Source organism: Coloeus monedula, assembly GCF_965178545.1.
Source record: "Coloeus monedula genome assembly, chromosome: 1".
Classification (NCBI taxonomy): Eukaryota; Metazoa; Chordata; class Aves; order Passeriformes; family Corvidae; genus Coloeus; species Coloeus monedula.
In genome coordinates, this window is record NC_138781.1 from 1,250,052 (window position 1) to 1,267,467 (window position 17,416).

A 17,416-nucleotide genomic window follows, 5' to 3' on the forward strand; every position below is an offset into this window, starting at 1 on the left:
TGTGCAAGGTCCTGGCAGCTCCCAGGACTGCGTTTGGCGCTGTTGGAATGGGAAAAACCAGCTCATCCCACAAAACACCCATTCCCAGATTCCCGAAGAAGTTTGGAGTCAGACTCCTGGCTATCTCCAGACTTTTCCAGCTGTTTGAGCTCTGGGATGATCCCACTTTTTTTCCATGCCTGATTCCCTGGCAGCCATGAAAAGGCTCCTTTGGGATCAACCTCGCTCCAGAGACAATCCCCTAAGCCGAGTTTCTCCCGTTCCCTCATCCCGGGCTGGCGCTCGGCTCCTGCAGAGCTTTCCCAAATTGTTTTTCTCCCCGGCAGTTTCCGAGGGGTTTTCCCGCTTGCCTCTGGAGTTTTTCTGAGGATTTTGCCGGAGCTTGGGAAAAGGGAAAAGAGGACAATTTGAGTGAGCCCAGAGATATCGAGGCAGGGGAGGGGGGAAGGGGAAATAACTTCCAAAAGAGGAGAAAAAGGCTTTTTCCATCTGGAGAAAAATGTGGAAGCTCCAGACGCTCCTTTTTGAGTCAGGGTGGGAATGAGGGAGAGGAGAAATCCCTGGAATGGATAAACTGGGACGAGCAGCAGGGACGGGAGCAACGGGGAAGGGTAAAACCTCGCAGCTCACGGTGCTGGTTTGGGGCAGCAAATTCCCGATCAATTGGATAAATTCTCCCAATGAATAGATCAATTCCAACTGTTTTGGAAGATGGAGCTGGGAAACCGAAGAAGGAAGGAAGGAATGATCCACTGGGAGAAAAACTTCCCTGGCAGTGCCCAAGGCCAGGCTGGACATTGGGGCTTGGAGCCACCTGGGACAGTGGGAGGTGTCCCTGCCCATGGAATGGGATGATCCTTAAGGTCCCTTCCCACTCAACCCATTCCATGATTCCAGAAGATGATCCATGACCTCAACCCCACATTCCTCATCTCCCTCTTCTTCCAATCCAGACAACAAAAATGCTGGGAATGAAATCTAACTCTGGGAAGAGCTTTAGGAGTTCAGATTCTCACTCCGGTTCTCCAGGAGGATTCACTGGGAATTTCCCTCATCCTGCCCCACGTTTGCAGGGAATTCCTGTTCCCAGAGTGCGGAATGCTGGAGAAACGCAGAGCGAGGACCAGCAAGGAAAGCACAACAAAGAAAGGAGAAGTTTTTCCCACATTTTGGGTGATTTCCCAACGGTTGGAGCTGTGAGCCGAGGGAAGGAGAGTGCGGATGGAATTTTCCATCCCTGGAAGTTTGACACCAAGATGAGGCAGTTCCGTTTGCCCATGGAATTCCAGAAAGTTTGGGATGGACCTTGAGGATCATCCCATTCCCACCCCTGCCATGGCAGGGACACCTCCCACCATCCCAGGCTGCTCCCAGCCCCAATGTCCAGCCTGGCCTTGGGCACTGCCAGGGATCCAGGGGCAGCCCCAGCTGCTCTGGCAATTCCAGCCCAGCCCCTGCCCACCCTCCCAGCAGGGAATTCCCAATTCCCGATATCCCTTCCCAAGATCCCATCCAGCCCTGCCCTTTGTCACTTTAGTGACCAGGAGAGAGAGGACAGAAGATTTTTTTCTCCAGAATGGGAATTCCAGCTTCCGCAGGAGGGAACTGTTCCCCCAGCTGGGAATACACTAAAAAATCCAGGGAAAGGAGAATTTGATCCTTAAACTGCATAAAAATTCCCTCCAATCTGGAGCTGATTCCCCAAAGTGCCCATTCCTGGCCCCAAATGCAGCAGTTTAAACGGACGATCCCATTTTTATTTTTTTTCCACCCAAGATGCTGATTTCCAACAGTGGAAGGATCCAAACCTTTGGAAAGGTTCAGCTGAAGCTGCTGGAGCAACATTCCAAGCCCTTCCATTCCCGAGGCGCTCCTTAAAATAACAACGTTACAAAGGCTCCGTTTATCCCACATTCCTTCCCGGTTCCTTCAATCCCCGCTCGTGGATACGATCGGGAAAGGAAGCGAAACAGAATTGTCTGAATTCCCTTTGAGAGGGATTCAAGGCTGGGATAGAGAACGGAGCTCTTCAGCGGGAAGAATTCCAAGGAATTCCTCCCACACTCGGCTGCCTCATCCCAAACAAATCCAGGATGAGCCGAAGAATTCTCTTCTCTCTCCAAAGGCTGCAGAGAGGGAAAAATTCCTCTTGGAAGCAGCGTTGGGATGATGGGAGATGGCAAAATCCTTGTCCTGGAGCACCTGCTCCATCCCAAATTCCAGCAGTGGGGCTGCTCCTGGAATACATTTCAGTTTCCCAGGAAAAGCTTCCAAGGGCAAGGTTGGAATTCCTGTGCCTCGTGATCCTTTGATGTGGGGAAAAGCTGGAGAGGTCCTTTCGGATCATGTGGATGTGGAGACGCTCACATGGCCCCTCTGGCACTGGGATGTGATTTCCTGGGATTATAGGGAAGCTCTCTCCCCCATCCAGGCCTGCGCCTGCATTCCCGCTCTTCCCAAAGCACTGGGAATGAGGGAGGTCGGGAGGCATCCAAGGGAATCCTTCCTCTGGATCGGAGGTCATCTCCAGCACTGGCAGAAATCCACGGGAATGATGCTGAGCTGGGAATCCAACCCTAATTCCCATGGATCCGTCTGAGAGGGGATGGGAATTGTCCATCCTCCCTGGCTTGGAGTGTTTGGGAAAAGGATTCCAGCTGCCACCTGGAAAAATCCACTTCGCCGGACTGGATTTGAAGCTCATCCCACCAAAGAGTCGCTCCAGGCCCTGCAATTCCCATATTCCCAGGAGGAAACAGGCTGGGAAAAATTAATCATTCCCTGGCTGTTGGATCTGGCAGGGGAGGACTTTGGATCTGAGGATCCTGAGGTGTGGGTTTGGATTTTTGTGGATAAAAGGGATCCGGAATTTCTTGGCCTTGGTGTCAGGGTCAGATTTCCCAGGAGAGCTTCTGGTGCCAGGGTTAAACTGGGAATAATTCCCTTCTTGTGCAAGGATTAAACTGGGAAAATTCCCTTTTTTCCAGGGTTAAACTGGGAAAATTCCCTTTTTCCAGGGTTAAACTGGGAAAAATTCCCAGTCTTGTGCAAGGTTTAAACTGGAAAAATTTCCCTTCTTGTCCCAGGGTTAAACAGGGAAAAATTCCCTTCTTGTGCGGGGATTAAACTGGGAATTATTCCCTTTTTTCCAGGGTTAAACTGGGAAAAAATCCCTTTTTATGCCAGGGTGAAACTGGGACAAATTCCCTTCCTGTGCAGGGATTAAACTGGGAATTATTCCGAGTCTTGTGCAAGGGTTAAACTGGGAAAATTTCCCTTCTTGTCCCAGGGTTAAACAGGGAAAAATTCCCTTTTTTGCAAGGGTTAAGAGGGGAATGATTCCCTTTTTTCCAGGGTTAAACTGGGAAAAATTCCCTTCTTGTGCAGGGATTAAACTGGGAATTATTCTGAGTCTTGTGCAAGGGTTAAACTGGGAAAAATGTCCTTTTTTGCCAGGCTGAAACTGGGAAAAATTCCCAGTCTTGTGCAAGGGTTAAACTGGGAATGATTCCCTTTTTTCCAGGGTTAAATGGGGAATTATTCCTGGTCTTGTGCAAGGTTTAAACTGGGAAAATCTCCCTTCTTGTCCCAGGGTTAAACAGGGAAAAATTCCCTTTTTTGCAAGGGTTAAGAGGGGAATGATTCCCTTTTTTCCAGGGTTAAATGGAAAAATTCCCTTCTTGTGGAGGGGTTAAACTGGGAAAATTCCCTTTTTTCCAGGGTTAAACTGGGAATAATTCCCTTGTGCAGCTCCAGCAGTTCGGTGTTAACTCCTTTAATCCCTTGAATCCCTTTGATTTGTGGCAGGATCCAAAGAAATGTAAATTTTAAGTAAATCAACTCGAAACGAATCAATCGGAAGGAAATCAATTAGAAATAAATAAATTAGGAAGAAATAAATGACAAATAATAAAATGTATCTAAATAATAAAAATATAAGGAAATATTTAAAATCCCTTTTTCCTTAAAAATAAGGAAATAAATAGAAATAAAATCGGATCAGGGAAATCCCTGGATCAGCCCCTGGCCACGAGGGACTGGATACGGCTGGAGCACCAAAACCTGGATGTGGCCATTCCCAAAGCTTCTCAGATCCCAGTTTATTCCCATCCCAGATCCTGGTTTATTCCCATCCCAGATCCCGGTTTATTCCCATCCTCTCCTGCCAGTGGAATCCCTGGAAAAGGCCCCTATAAAATCCTCATTTTTATATCAATAAACCTATAAATGAGATTTTCCCTGCTTTTCCTCTCTCTCTGAGGAAAGATCCCCTGGAATGCTGCAGTGGACTTTTCCCCTCCTTTTCCAAAGGCCTGGGGATCCCTGAGTCCGGATTTTCTCCGTCCCTAAACCCACCCAGATCCTGGGAATCCCTGGGAAGGATTTCCCCAACCCCAGGCCCCCCTCAATGGGAAAAGCAGCCAGATCCCACAAAAACCCCGGCAGAGGTGGGAATACCGGCCCGGAAATTCCCAAAGAAACCCTCTCAACCTTCCTCGGCCTCCCGAATAAAAAACTTTGGGATTGTTGCTGGAAAAGCAGATTTGGGATCTGGCTGCAATGGGAACGGGGAGGGAGGAGTGTGGGGTCCGTGCTCTGAAATCCCTGTCCCGCAGCATCCTCCATCCCAATCCCGCTCTCCAGGGGTGGGGTGGGGTGGGATCAATGGGATGGGATGGGATTGATGGGATGGGATTGATGGGATGGGATTGATGGGATGGGATCAGTGGGATGGGATCAGTGGGATGGGATGGGACTGATGGGATGCGATCGATGGGATGGGATCAATGGGATGGGATTGATGGGATGGGATGGGATCGATGGGATGGGATCGATGGGATGGGATCAACGGGATGGGGTCAATGGGATGGGGTCAATGGGATGGGATGGGATGGGATGGGATGGGATGGGATGGGATGGGATGGGATGGGATGAGATGGGATTGATGGGATGGGATGCGATTGATGGGATGGGATCAATGGGATGGGATTGATGGGATGGGATGGGATGGGATGGGATGGGATGGGATGGGATGGGATGGGGTGGGATGGGGTGGGATGGGGTGGGATGGGGTGGGGTGGAATGGGGTGGGGTGGAATGGGATGTAATGGGATGGGATGGGATTGATGGGATGGGGTGGGATGGAGATGGAACGGGACGGGTTGGGGTGGGGTGGGGTGGGATAGGATTGATGGGATGAGATGGGACGGGATGGGATGGGATGGGATGAGGTGGGATGGGATGGAACGGGACGGGATGGGATGGAATGGGATTGGATAGAATGGGGCGGGATGGGGTGGGGTGGGATGGGACAAATTCAGGCCTGACCCCTTCATTCCCAAGCCGGGGGCTGCAGCCGCTGCCATCCCAATCGGGAATGGGGGGGTTATCCCTGCGTGCTCCCCCCGCAGCCGGGGAGATCCTTTGGGATTCCAGGGCTCGGGAAAGGCGGAGCAGGAGGCGGAGGAAGAGGAGGAGGCGGCGATCCCATCAAGAGCGGCCCTTTTTCATCCCTTCCCTCTCTCCCTCTCTCAGGAAGCCCGGCTCTACCTTCGCCTGGAAAGAGCCTTTCATAAACCCAGCTCAAGGCTCCCATTCACGGCCATGGAGCTGGGAAAAAAAACCGGGAATAAAAAAAAAACCCAACCCGAGCAAGCGGAGAGTTTGGGGTTTCTTTTTCTCTCTCTCGCTTCTTCTTTTTTCCCCCTGCGCTCCAAAAAATAACCCAGGAAAGTTGATGTTTTTCCCGCCTGCTCCCTCAGAGAGGAGAGAGTTGGAATTTTTCGCTCCTCGCTGCCCTTCGGCTCCTAAATATCCGCGAGGAAAAGGGGGGATAAAGGGGGGAAAAAGAGGAGGGAAAAGGAGGGCAAACCCCCTCCGAGTGCGATTTTTAAGGCCGAGTGAGTCAGCCCCGAGCCCGGCGCCGCTGGTTGCCCGCGTGGTGCATCCCCGGCAGGGTCTGTAACCCTTTCCCAGCCCCGCTGCTCCTCCCCGCATGGAAAAATGAGGAGGGAATGCTGGATCCCGCCGCAATTCCCAAATAAACCCCCCACAGCTCGCTCCGGTGGGTTGGAATTTTTTAGTATTTTTTTTTTTTTTTTCCCCCGGCGGAGTTTTATGAATGAAAGCTCCCCCGGCTGAGCTGGGATATCCCGGCTCTGTAAATTGGGAATGCTGGAGAAATCCAGGCTGGGAGAAGGGGGGAGCAGCGGGATGGGATCGGGGTGGGGGTGGGGGTGAATCCCGGCAGTGCCAAACCCCCTTTTCCCGGCTTTCAGAGATCCTGGGATCTCTGTGGGTGGAAAAAAAAAAAAATCAAAAATATTAAAAAAAAAAAATCAAAAAAATTCCCCAAATCAAAATCAAAATCACCCCAGATCCCGAGGATTTCAGGGAATTTCGGAGTGAGGGCAAAAAAGGAGGGGGGGGGGAAATCAAAAAACCTCCAAACCCCCTAAAATAAAGGACGGGAAGGACGGGAAAGGGGTGGAAGGAGGGGCAGGGAATTCTCAGCCCCACGTTTGCAATCGGCTTTTCCAAACTGCGGCTCCTTGGAGGCAGGGAGGGAGAGAGAAGCCCAAAAATTCCCGATCTCTCCCCGAAACGGGAGAATTCCCTTCCCTCTCCAGCCTGGCAGAACCGAACTCCCGGGACAGCCACGCAAAACCACCCCCGAACGCCGCCGCTGGCCCGAGGGGGATCGCGGAGCGAAAATATTCCCAACTTTTGGGGCTTTTTGGAACTTTGGGATTTGTTTGCGTGCGGGAGCGAGAAGGCGAGGTACAAAAAACACAACCCCCCCCAAAAAAAACCCTCCCAAACCAAACCAAATCCCGAAAATAAAAGGGACGAGGCGAGGGGAGAGTTTGGGGGTTGTTTTTTTTTTCCCCCTTCCCCTCTCCCCCTCGGAAAGCGAAAAGATAAAATTACTGCGGCTAAAAATAAAGCGGGGGTTAAAGTTCCCCCTCCCTCCCTCTCGCATCTCCCACCCCTTCCAGCCCTCTCCCTGCTCCCTCCCTCCTTCCCTCCCTCCTTCCCTCCTTCCCTCCCTCTCCCGCTGCCTCTCCGTGTTTGCGTTTGACAAAGAAATGATTTGAACTTCCCGGAGCCGCAGAAAATCGGGATCCCGAGGCGCACCCGGGCCCATATGGATGTGATTTCCCCAGCTCGCTCCCAGATGATCCAGCGGCACCGGGAGCTGCGGCGCTGAGCGGCTCCGCTGCCTCTTCCCATGGGCTCCGCGGCGGAATTTTGGGAGCTGCCCGCCACTCCAGCCATGAGAAAACGAGGAAAAGCGCCGGGATTCCTCGTCATGTGCCTTTCTGGCTGAAAACTGGGCAGCCCCACGAGCGAGCCCGCGGATCCCGCAGCGCTGGGGGGCACGGCAGGAAGGACAAGGAGAAACCCGCGCCGCTGGAATTCCGAGCTCGCCTCCTCCCGCTGCCCGGCGCGAGGCTGGATGCTGGAAGCAGCCCCTTGGATATGGGATCATATCTGGTGTATCACAGCCTGGGATTGATCCTCTGCTGCTCCGTGCTCAGCTCCGTCTACGCGCTGGTGAGTCCCGCTTCCCCCCCCCCCGCCCCCGCCGCGCTTTTCCCGGTTTTCCCTGCCGCCGGGAGGGATACTGGACGGGACGAAGGATTAAAAAGCCGTCCGGGCTTTTTGGGATCCGCTGGAGGATCGGCAGGGCAGGAGGGTTCCGGGGGCTGCAGCCGCTGGAGTGAAAATGTCTGTGCTTCCCAAGGCTTGGGATGGCTGGGAAAGCTCCGGCCGGGAGCGCGTGAGGTTTGACAGGGATCCGGGACAGCGCCTGGGGAGGATTTGGGGATCTGCCTATGGAGAAAGGACAACTTTCCTTCTTTTTCCCCTCTTTTTTCCCCTTTTCTTCTCCCTTTTAAAATTTTTCTTCTGCTTTTAAAATTTTTTCAAAATTTCTCTTTCATTTTTCTCTTTTTCTTCCCTCTTTCCCCCTATTCCTTTTCTTTTCATTTTCCCCCCTTTTCCTTTCATATTTTCCCTTTTCCTTTCATTTTTTCCCTTTCCCTTCCTTCCTTTTCCTTTCCCTTCACTTTTGCTCTTCCCTTTCCCTTCCTCTTTCCCTTCCCTTTCCCCCCTTTCCTTTCCCTTCCTCTTCTCCTTCCTTTTCCCTTCTTCCCTTCCCATTCCCTTCTCCCTCTTCCTTCCCCTTTTCCCTTCCCTTCTTCTCCTTCCCCTTTTCCCTTCCCTTCTTCTCCGCCCCCTCCAAGACAATTCTATTCCCAATTAATCTCCTTATCCTGACAATCTCCCCAGTCCCAGTGAAACGGAGCCTTTCCCTTTGGAATTAAATTCGGGAAGAGCAGGGAAGCTGTAGGAACCCTTTGCTCCTTGGCACTTCCCACCCCTTCCTGCACACACCAGGCTTTCCAAGGCTGGAAAACCGGGATAAATCCATCCAAACTGCCTCGATGCTGGGAACGGTTTAAGATCTGCAGCTCCAAAGCCCTCGGGAAGCAGGGAAGGGACATTTCCTCGGGAATCAGGCTCTGGATATGGAGCCAGTGCTGGAATTCTGCTGTGACAGGAGCTCTCCCGGTTTTCCCCATCCCTGGAATCCTCGCTCCTGCTCCAATTTCCCAGCGTTTTCCAGCCCAGGAAGGAGCAGGACCCTCATGGAAAGTGGGATCTGCTCTCCCGGAGGGATGGAGATGGAGGTGGGATTGGGATTGGGATCATCCTGGCTCCAGTCAGGTCCTTCCTGACCCTCCAGGATCCACCAGCCTGGGTCTTATCCCTGGATTTCGTAGGGAGAGTTTGGAATCTTGTGCAGGGCTGGTGGGGGGTGGGATTTTCCAACTTTTTCAGTGGGAAACATCTCCTCGATAAATGGGAAGGAGCAGCCTCTTGGAAAACTATCCCTGTCCAGTCCATCCATGTGAAACATACGGAGAAACCTCCTAAAATCCAAGGAAAATTGGGAAATCAGGGGAACCCTTGGAGATCTGTTGGGATTTCAGGGATGGATGAGGTTTTTCCCAGATTCCAGGGCTGGATCAGCATCTCCTGGCTTTGGGGCCGTATCCAGGTCCTGCAGCACCTGCTCCAGAATTCCTGCAATTCCTGCTGCTTTGGGGCTGGGAAAATCAGGATTGGGAAGCAACCAGGCTGGAGTTGGGGGAATTTCAGGATGCAGAAAAGCCGGGCAAGGCTCTACCTCCCCTTCCCATTCCCATTCCCATTCCCATTCCTCACTCCCCTTTCCCAGTGCATCCAGTGTCAGCCGTCTCGAATTCCCAGTGGGATTTCTTTTGGATACTCCATCCCTGGGCCGGCTCAGGGCGAGCTGGACCTGGGCAAAAACTGGGAACAGCTCTTCCAGAATCCCAGAGGGCTGAGAAATCCAGGAAACAGGCTGGGAAAGCTCGGGAGTTTTCCAGCAGCCCCTCCTGGATGTGCATTTGTTGATCCCGTGGGTCTTTCCCAACTCGGATTTTTGCTGATTTCAGCTCCTGCTGCTCCAAACCCTGCTCGGTTTAGTTAGGCCAGGCTTAAATTCCCATTTCAGACACTCCCCTTGCTTTTCCAAGCACTCTCGACAGCAGAAGGGATTTCCAGAGGGTTCCTAAATCCATCCTGACAATCCGGGAGCTGCAGGGATCCCGAGTGTCCCTCCTCAGGCAGGATAAGGCCACCCCTTGCCACCCGCCATCCAGGAACTGCCTTGAGCCTGGTTTTCCTTGGAGTTGTTGCTTCTTTTCCCAGGAATTTGATTTTTAAACAGGCTTTGGGAAGCGGGAGTGGGATTGAGGGTGGTCGGCAGGGAGAAGATTCCGTGGATTTTTTATAAAATCCGTTATTATCTGTTATAAAACCCGTCATTATTTATGACAAAACACTTCATTTCTGTTTGTGATAAAATACTCGATTATTATTTCTTATGAAATATTTTGTTGTTCTTTATTAAAGGCTCATAAATATCTCTGATATTCGCTCAGTGCCTCTGAGGGATTTGCTGCCGGAATTTGTCCCTGTCCCGGGAGCAACAAGGAAAAATCCATGGGAAGAGCAGCAGGATGGGGATGCAGGGATTTAATTCGGGCTCTGGGCTGAGCTTAAGTGGTGCCGCGTTTTCCCCCGGGCAGAGCAGAGCCGGGCTCAGCTCTGGGCTTGGAGTCGGGAGGATCCCGCTCCAGGGCACAATTCCCGGCTGAGCCAGGAGTCTCGGGAATGCGGGCCCTGATTCCCGGGATCTCCGCAGTGATGCTGGGATGGGGCAGAGCACGGAGAGTCCCGAATCCGGCGCCGTCATTCCCGATATTCCCGTTATTCCAGCAAGGATCGCTCCAGAGGTGCTTTGGGAGGGAATGGCGCCGAGCAGGGATGGGAAATCAGTTCCCAGCCCTGGGATATGCCGGGATTGGCAGGACTGGGAGCTGGATCCCTCTGCAGCGGCCCTGCAGGTGTCCCTGCATTCCCACCGCGGGGAATCCAGCACCGGGAAAAATCCCTGGGAAGGAGAGAAAAGTGGGGAAAACCAGCCCCCCCCCCCCGCGGCTCAAATCCATGCGGGATCAGCTTCCCAATCCTGGGCTTTTAGGGATGTTTGAGGTGGGAGAAAGACCTGGGAAAGGCTCGGCTTTGCTCCAGCTCTCCTGACAATCCGGAGAAACCTTCCCGGCGTTTCCCCGGAGTAGAAATTCCCTGGAATAGCCCAGGAACACCTGCCTGAACAACGGGTGGAATTTCAGTGGGTCGAGTGCTCTGTGCCCGGAATCCGTCAGGGTGAGGGTGGAAATTCGGGATGATTCTGCTCTTTAGTCCCAGGATTAAGGAATTCAGACCGGCCTAAGGAGGGGAGCTGTGCGAGGATGGCTCTGGGGAGAATTTGTGGCAAAAGGAGCTGTAAAAGTGGGATCCGACAGCAGCAGAGCTCGGGAGAAGGGAAAACGTGGGAATGCTGATTTTATCTGGGAGGTGCTGGCGGCGGAAAATCCTCCCCGGGTCATAAATGGTTGGATTTTGGGATCTGAAAGGTCTTTGCAACCTAATCCTGGGATTCATGGAATGGAAATCTCCAAGGTCAGCTCCTCCAGCGCTTTTTTGCTTTCCCTTTTTTCCCTTCTCTTGCTCAGCCGAGAAAATCCCAGCCCGGCTGTCACTGGAGGAAAATGACTAATCAATCAATCAATTAATTAATTATTAACAACGATAATAGTACAGCAGCCTCCTGCAGGACTTGGGAGCAGAATATCCCAATTTTGGGAAGCAGCTCCCAGGCTGAGCCGGCTGAGCTCAGGGAGGAGGGAAACAGATCCATGTGGGGAGGGAACGGGTGGGAGATGGGACCATTCCCACTTTTCGCTGCCTGGAATTCCAGCCCTGGCCCCGCTCAGGTCGTTTGGGTGATGCTGAACTTCCCTCTGCTTTTGTGACGCTCCCAAAGATTCCAACCCCGATCTTTGGGGGACTGGGAATCCTTTCTGGCACACAGGGACCTGGAGAAAATTCCTCAGGGAGCTGCATCCAGCCCTGGATCCCTGGAATGTCCATGGGCGGCTTGGACGGGGCTTGGAGCAGCCTGGGATAGTGGGAGGTGTCGGGGTTGGAATGGGATGATCCTTGAGGTCCCTTCCAAGGCAAACCAGTCTGGAATTCCGTGCTGTTGGGGAAAGTTCGGATTAAGGAGGTGCTGGATGGGGTTTTCCTCTTGGGCTCGTTCCTTGTTGCTCGGATCAATCCCGCAGATCTCCATGGATGGGGAAAAGGGAATGGTTTGAAGTTGGATGGAGGGAAGGGAGGATAATATTCGTCCTCGGAATACAACTCAGGATAAAAAGAATAGGAATAAAAATGAAAATGAAAAGAATGAAAAGAATAAAAGTAAAAATTATAAAAAAGAAATGAAAAGAATTTAAAAATAATAAAAAAATTTAAAAAATAGTGAACAAAACTAAAACGACAAACAGAAAGAAATTTAAAAGTAAAAATTAAATAAAAATAAAATAAAAATTATTAATAATAAAATAAATAATTATTAATAATAATAATTAACAACAATAATAAATAATAATCAAAAAATAAAAATAAAAAATAAAAATAGAAATTGGTCCTGTACAGAAATCCCACAAATCCCAAGTTCATTGAACCGAGACAGGCCCCAAACATCAGGAAATGCCCTTTCCTGGGCACACCCTTGGGAAGGAGCCCATCCCTGCTCCCGGATTTCTGAGAGATATTCCCGCTGTGACCGGACTCTGGAGCAGCCGATATCCCTGGATCCGAACCTTTCCAGAGGCGAAGGGAAAGCCAACAAAGCCCATGGCCGGGGAGAGCCCGGTCTGGCAGCTCAGGCCACAGCAGGCAGGAAAATTGGGAAGAGGAAAAGCGGGAGCAGAGCTGAGCCCACGGAAGGGTCGGGGCTGCAGGAGGTGAGAGCCGGGGCTGGGTCCCGCAGTTGTTGTTTGGTTGGCGCGCTCCCAGAAATAGCCCGGAGAGGTTTTTTGGGATCAGCGGGATTATCCCGGCTGGAGCGTGGCTGTGCCTGCAGGGATTCCCCAGGCAGGGACAGCTGGAGCCACTGAGGACACCCCGCGTCCCTTTGGAAGGTGAGGATGGGAGGGACATCCCTGAGCTCTTCCTGGGATTGTCCCGCTGGAGGATTCCCATCCTTTGGAAAATGCAGCTCCTCGAGCCAATCCCACTGGAATCAGGCCCTGTTTGCAGATGGATTTGGGACACCAAGGCCACTCTGGTCACCCTGAAATCCCAGATTTTATGGCTGTGGGGTGAGCGGGAAACCTGTCCTGGGATACTGGGATACAGGGCTGGGAATGTCCAAGGCCGTTGGATGGGGCCTGGAGCAACCTGGAATGGTGGGAGCAGCCCTGGCCATGGCAGGATGAGATTCAAGGTCCCTCCAACCCAAATCATTCTGGAATTCTGTAATTTTATGATCTTTTTCCGTGGAGTCCATGGCAGAGCTTTGGCTCCGGCTAAACCCTGCAATCCCAGGATTTCTCTGTGCCTAAAAACTGGGAGGAGGGAATAGCAAAGCTCCGCTAGGGATGCTCTCGACTTAAACCCTCCTCGCTGAGCTGAGCTGCTCCATCCTCATCCCACACCGGGATAAAGCCGGACTCTCTGAGCCCATGGATGTCACCGGGATCCTTCGGAGTCCCGATCCCTCCAAACCCCCTGTGGATCAAAGGGAGAAGCCGGCAGGGATCCCCCATTCTTTGGGATGCGCTGTTTCTCCGGAAAAGGGCGGGCCAAGAGGGTTTTGTGCTTCCGCTCAGCTCCTGCTGGAAGGGAAATCAGGAACAATTCCGATTAAAATTAAAATGAAAAAAAAAATCAAGGAAAAGCTGCTCCTTTAAGGACCTAAAGGAAGAGCTCGACAGGCTCAGCCTGGCTTAAAGTTTAGACTTTATCAGATCCATGATCCTGGGCCTTGGGAAGAAAATTCCCAAACTGGGAATGGCCCTGGCTTGGCATGAATCCCTTTATTCCCGCCGAGGCCAGGCTGGATCTTGCCAGGGATTAGAGGGGCTCCGTGTTTTAGGGTTTTCCTTTTCCTTCAGAGGGATTCAATCCCAGATACTCGATTTTCAAGCCAGGAATATTCTGGATTGATGGGATCCTGCCACAAATCTGAGGGTTCAAACTTCTGCCAGAAAAACTCATCCAAAGGAATTCTGGCCTCTGGGAAAAGATTCCAGGATCCGTGGCTGGGGCAGGGAAGGGGTCAGGAATTGCTGGCTCAGCAGCCCAGGCTCCTTATCTGGTTTCCAGCCCCGGTGCTGATCCGGGCTCCCGATGTTATCTCGGCTCCAGCCTCCCTCCCCCTCCCTCCGAGAATTCCCGGGTGTTCCTCTGGAGAGGCAGCCCCAGCTGGATCTGGAAAGGCAGGATTGGATGTTTGGGTGTCCTTAGGAAACCTCCTCGTCCCTTCCCTGAATTTTGCCTCGGGACTCAAACGGGATTTGGGGTTTTTGGTTTTTTTTTATTTCTTTTTTTTCTGGGTTCTAACCAAAGACCCCAAACTCAGCTCGTGCTTTGCATGGATTTAGGGATGAGCGCTTTGTGAGGAGCAGCAAATATTGGGAATTCCCACCTAGAAGGGGACAAATGATCCGTGAACTGCGGTTTGTGGGATTTTGGGAATCTCTGCCACTTTGAGGGCCACTAAGGCCCTGTGGCTGAGGATGTCCCTGCTCATTCCAGAGGGGATGGATAAGGTGGCCTTTCAATGTCCCTTCCAATGCAGATTATCCCGTAATTCCATGATTTAATCACCTCATTGCTGGGATTTATCCACGTGGCTGTGAGAACTCCGGCGATTGCAGCATCCCAGGAGATCCCTGGGCCCGTCCCTGCACTAAACCTGGGAATGGGGCTGGGAGCAGACGTGGAGCGGGATATTCCTTAGCTCTGAGGAAAATTGCTGGAATTTCTCTGGCTCTGCTCTGCCCAGGAAGGCCGGGATTGCTGGATCTGGGAACTCCCTTTGAGCCTGGTTTTGTTCCCATTCCCTTCACCATTCCCGTGTCCCATCGGGATGAGGCCCCACTCCATCATTTCTGTCCCTGCCTTTGACCCTTCTGTCACAATTCTGGGGACAAAGAATCACCATTTTGGGAATGGACACGGAGCTGAATCCTGCCTGATCCGTGTGGGCACATGGAATTTTCCTGAAGGAAAAGCTGGCTCTGGATCATCCTCAGCTTCACCCCCACCCAGCTGATGATATTTCATTTTCCATAACCCCAAAACCTGGGAATGGTCCGGAACACACTTAATTTAGGGGTACAGCGCGGCCTGGGGCTCCAGGGAATGCTCAGGATTAGGAAACCATGGAGACATTAATTAACTAATTAATTCATTTTCTGCATTAAAGCTCCTCAGGCAATGCCTATCAAAGAGCCTAGGGCCTAACTGGCTTCCATAGAATCCCAGAATTCCAGGATGGATTGGCTTGGAAGGGACCTTAAAGCTCATCCCATTATTCAGGTGTCTTTTGTTTTTCAAAGACACAAAGCAAATTCCCAAATTCACTGAAAAATCGGGATTGATTTCCACCTTCTTTCCATCTATCCCGCTTTTATTGCCTGACCCTCTGGCTCACCTCAAGGTCACCTTGACTTCTTTCTCCGTTCCTGCATCCCAATCCACGTTTCCTCTTGGACACGGAGGAATCCGAGCTGAAGTGGCTTTGAGCAAGGACGAGACCTCCTTGTCCCGGGTTTATTCCGAGACTCGGATCAATATCCATTACAAGGAGCTTTTATTTTGTGGGTTGCAATCCGACTCCGCTCGATGAAAACACAGGAAATGATCCCGAAAATAAAAGTGGGAGGGAGCCGATGGAGGTGGGACTTCCAGGGTCTTTATATATGGACATATAATGGCTTTTGTAGTGGAAAAGGTGAGGGATGGATGGGATATCAGGAGGGAATTCCTGGCTGGGAGGGAATTCCCAGAGCAGCTGGGATCCCTGGGAGTGTCCAAGGCCAGGCTGGACAGGGCTTGGAGCAGCCTGGGATAGTGGGAATTGTCCCTGCCCATGGCAGGGGTAGGAATGGGATGATCCCATCAAATTATTCCCATTTTAAGGTCCCTTCCAGCCCAAACCATTCCAGGATAACACAGACATGGCTGATTTTCCCTCGTGCTGATTTCCCAGGACTGTTTATCCAGGATAGCCACTGGACTGGGATAAGGCACGATAGGGCCAGGACTGGCGGGGCCTCGGGGTGTTTTTCCCTCGGCCGTACAAACCCATGGAATTGGGTGGAAAACTGGGATGTGTTTGTGTATCCAAGGGAGTGCAAGGGTGTCCCTGCATGGCTCGGAATCATTCTGGAGCAATGGGAAAGGAGAGGATTCTCTCAGTGGAGAGAGGGTGATGGGAACAGAGAGGGTTCTCCAGATGGAGAGAGTTGGATGGGAAGGGAAGGGATTCTCCAAATGGGAGAGATCCAAGATGGATGGGAACAGAGAGAATTCTCCACATGGAGAGGGGTTGGATGGGAAGGGATTCTCCAAATGGGAGAGAGTTGGATGGGAAGGGAAGGGATTCTCCAAATGGAGAGATCCAAGATGGATGGAACAGAGAGGATTCTCCAAATGGAGAGGGTTGGATGGGAAGGGATTCTCCAAATGGGAGAGAGTTGGATATGAAGGGATTCTCCAAATGGGAGAGATCTGAGCTGGATGGGAACAGAGAGGATTCTCCAAATGGAGAGAGTTGGATATGAAAGGATTCTCCAAATGGGAGAGATCTGAGCTGGATGGGAACAGAGAGGATTCTCCACACGGAGAAAGTTTGATGGGAAGGGAGAGAATTCTCCAAATGGAGAGAGTTGGTGGGAAGGGATTCTGCAAATGGAGTGAGTTTTCTGGGAAGGGAGAGGCTTCTCCAAACGGAGAGATCCCATTTTTCCAGCCGCATCTCCAACCCCTGGTGATTCCAGCAGCTCCATTGGTGCCTCCCCTCCCTGGGCAATGAAAACCTTGGAATGATTTCAGCAGAGCAGTTCGGGGGTTCAGCAAGGCGGGAATGTCCCTCCTGCTCCTGGCCCTGGTGCCGGTGGGAAGGAGGATGGACACACTGGGAGTGTGGATTTTCCAAACCCCAGGACAGGGCTGGATCCCGTTGTGGATTTGGGGCTGTTTTTAGGGGCTTCCAAACCATCTCTGAGCTTTGGGCAGATTTAGTCTCGGTATTTAAAGCAGATTGTTCGGGAAATGAATCTTTTCCTTCTCTGCTCCCCAAAATTGTCCCGATGCTGTCCCTCAGCATCATTGGTAAAGTCCTTGTGATCAATAAATTGAATTTTAGGCACTTTTCCCATGGATTTCGGAGGTTTGGAAGCAGGAAATCAGAGCGCTGTGCTGTGTATTCCCAATTTTCTGTGCTGCCAGCCGGAGCTGACTCAGGCTGCTGGAAAAGGGGAGGAGACGGAGCTCAGGTGGTGGAAAAGCAGCAGAATTCCCTTGTTTGGGATCCAGGGGAGGAGCTGGGGCTGTGCCAGGGAATGGGATCACAGGGAGAATCTCCATGAGGGATAATGCAGGCGCTGCCGGCTCCCCTGACTCAGCACCTGGACACTGATAAGGGCTCTGATAAGGGCTCTGATAAGGACAACAAAGCCCCAGGGTGACCCAGCTGTCACCCCCCGGATGGCTGAGCAGAGGCGGGAGCAGGGACATTCCCATGTCCTTCCCAGTTTTCCTATTCCTGCTCCCACGGAAGTGAATCCCTCATCCCTCCCATCCCTCCTGTGATGCCAGCAGATATTGGGAATTCCCACCTAGAAGGGGACAAATGATCCCTGAACTGCGGTTTGTGGGATTTTGGGAATCTCTGCCACTTTGAGGGCCACTAAGGCCCTGTGGCTGAGGATGTCCCTGCTCATTCCAGAGGGGATGGATA

The 17,416-nt window shown here is 51.9% G+C and overlaps 1 protein-coding gene across 1 annotated transcript in view; it reads left to right on the forward strand.

The window, feature by feature from the left end:
• Window positions 1-7,482: 7,482 nt before the first annotated feature.
• Window positions 7,483-17,416, forward strand: part of PTH1R (parathyroid hormone 1 receptor) — a gene marked incomplete at both ends in the record, with an annotated part of 75,631 nt that continues 65,697 nt past the window's right edge. Inside the window, one exon of the mRNA XM_082300462.1 lies at window positions 7,483-7,557. Coding sequence (XP_082156588.1) covers window positions 7,483-7,557 — 75 coding nt within the window. The remainder of the gene's footprint in view (window positions 7,558-17,416) is intronic.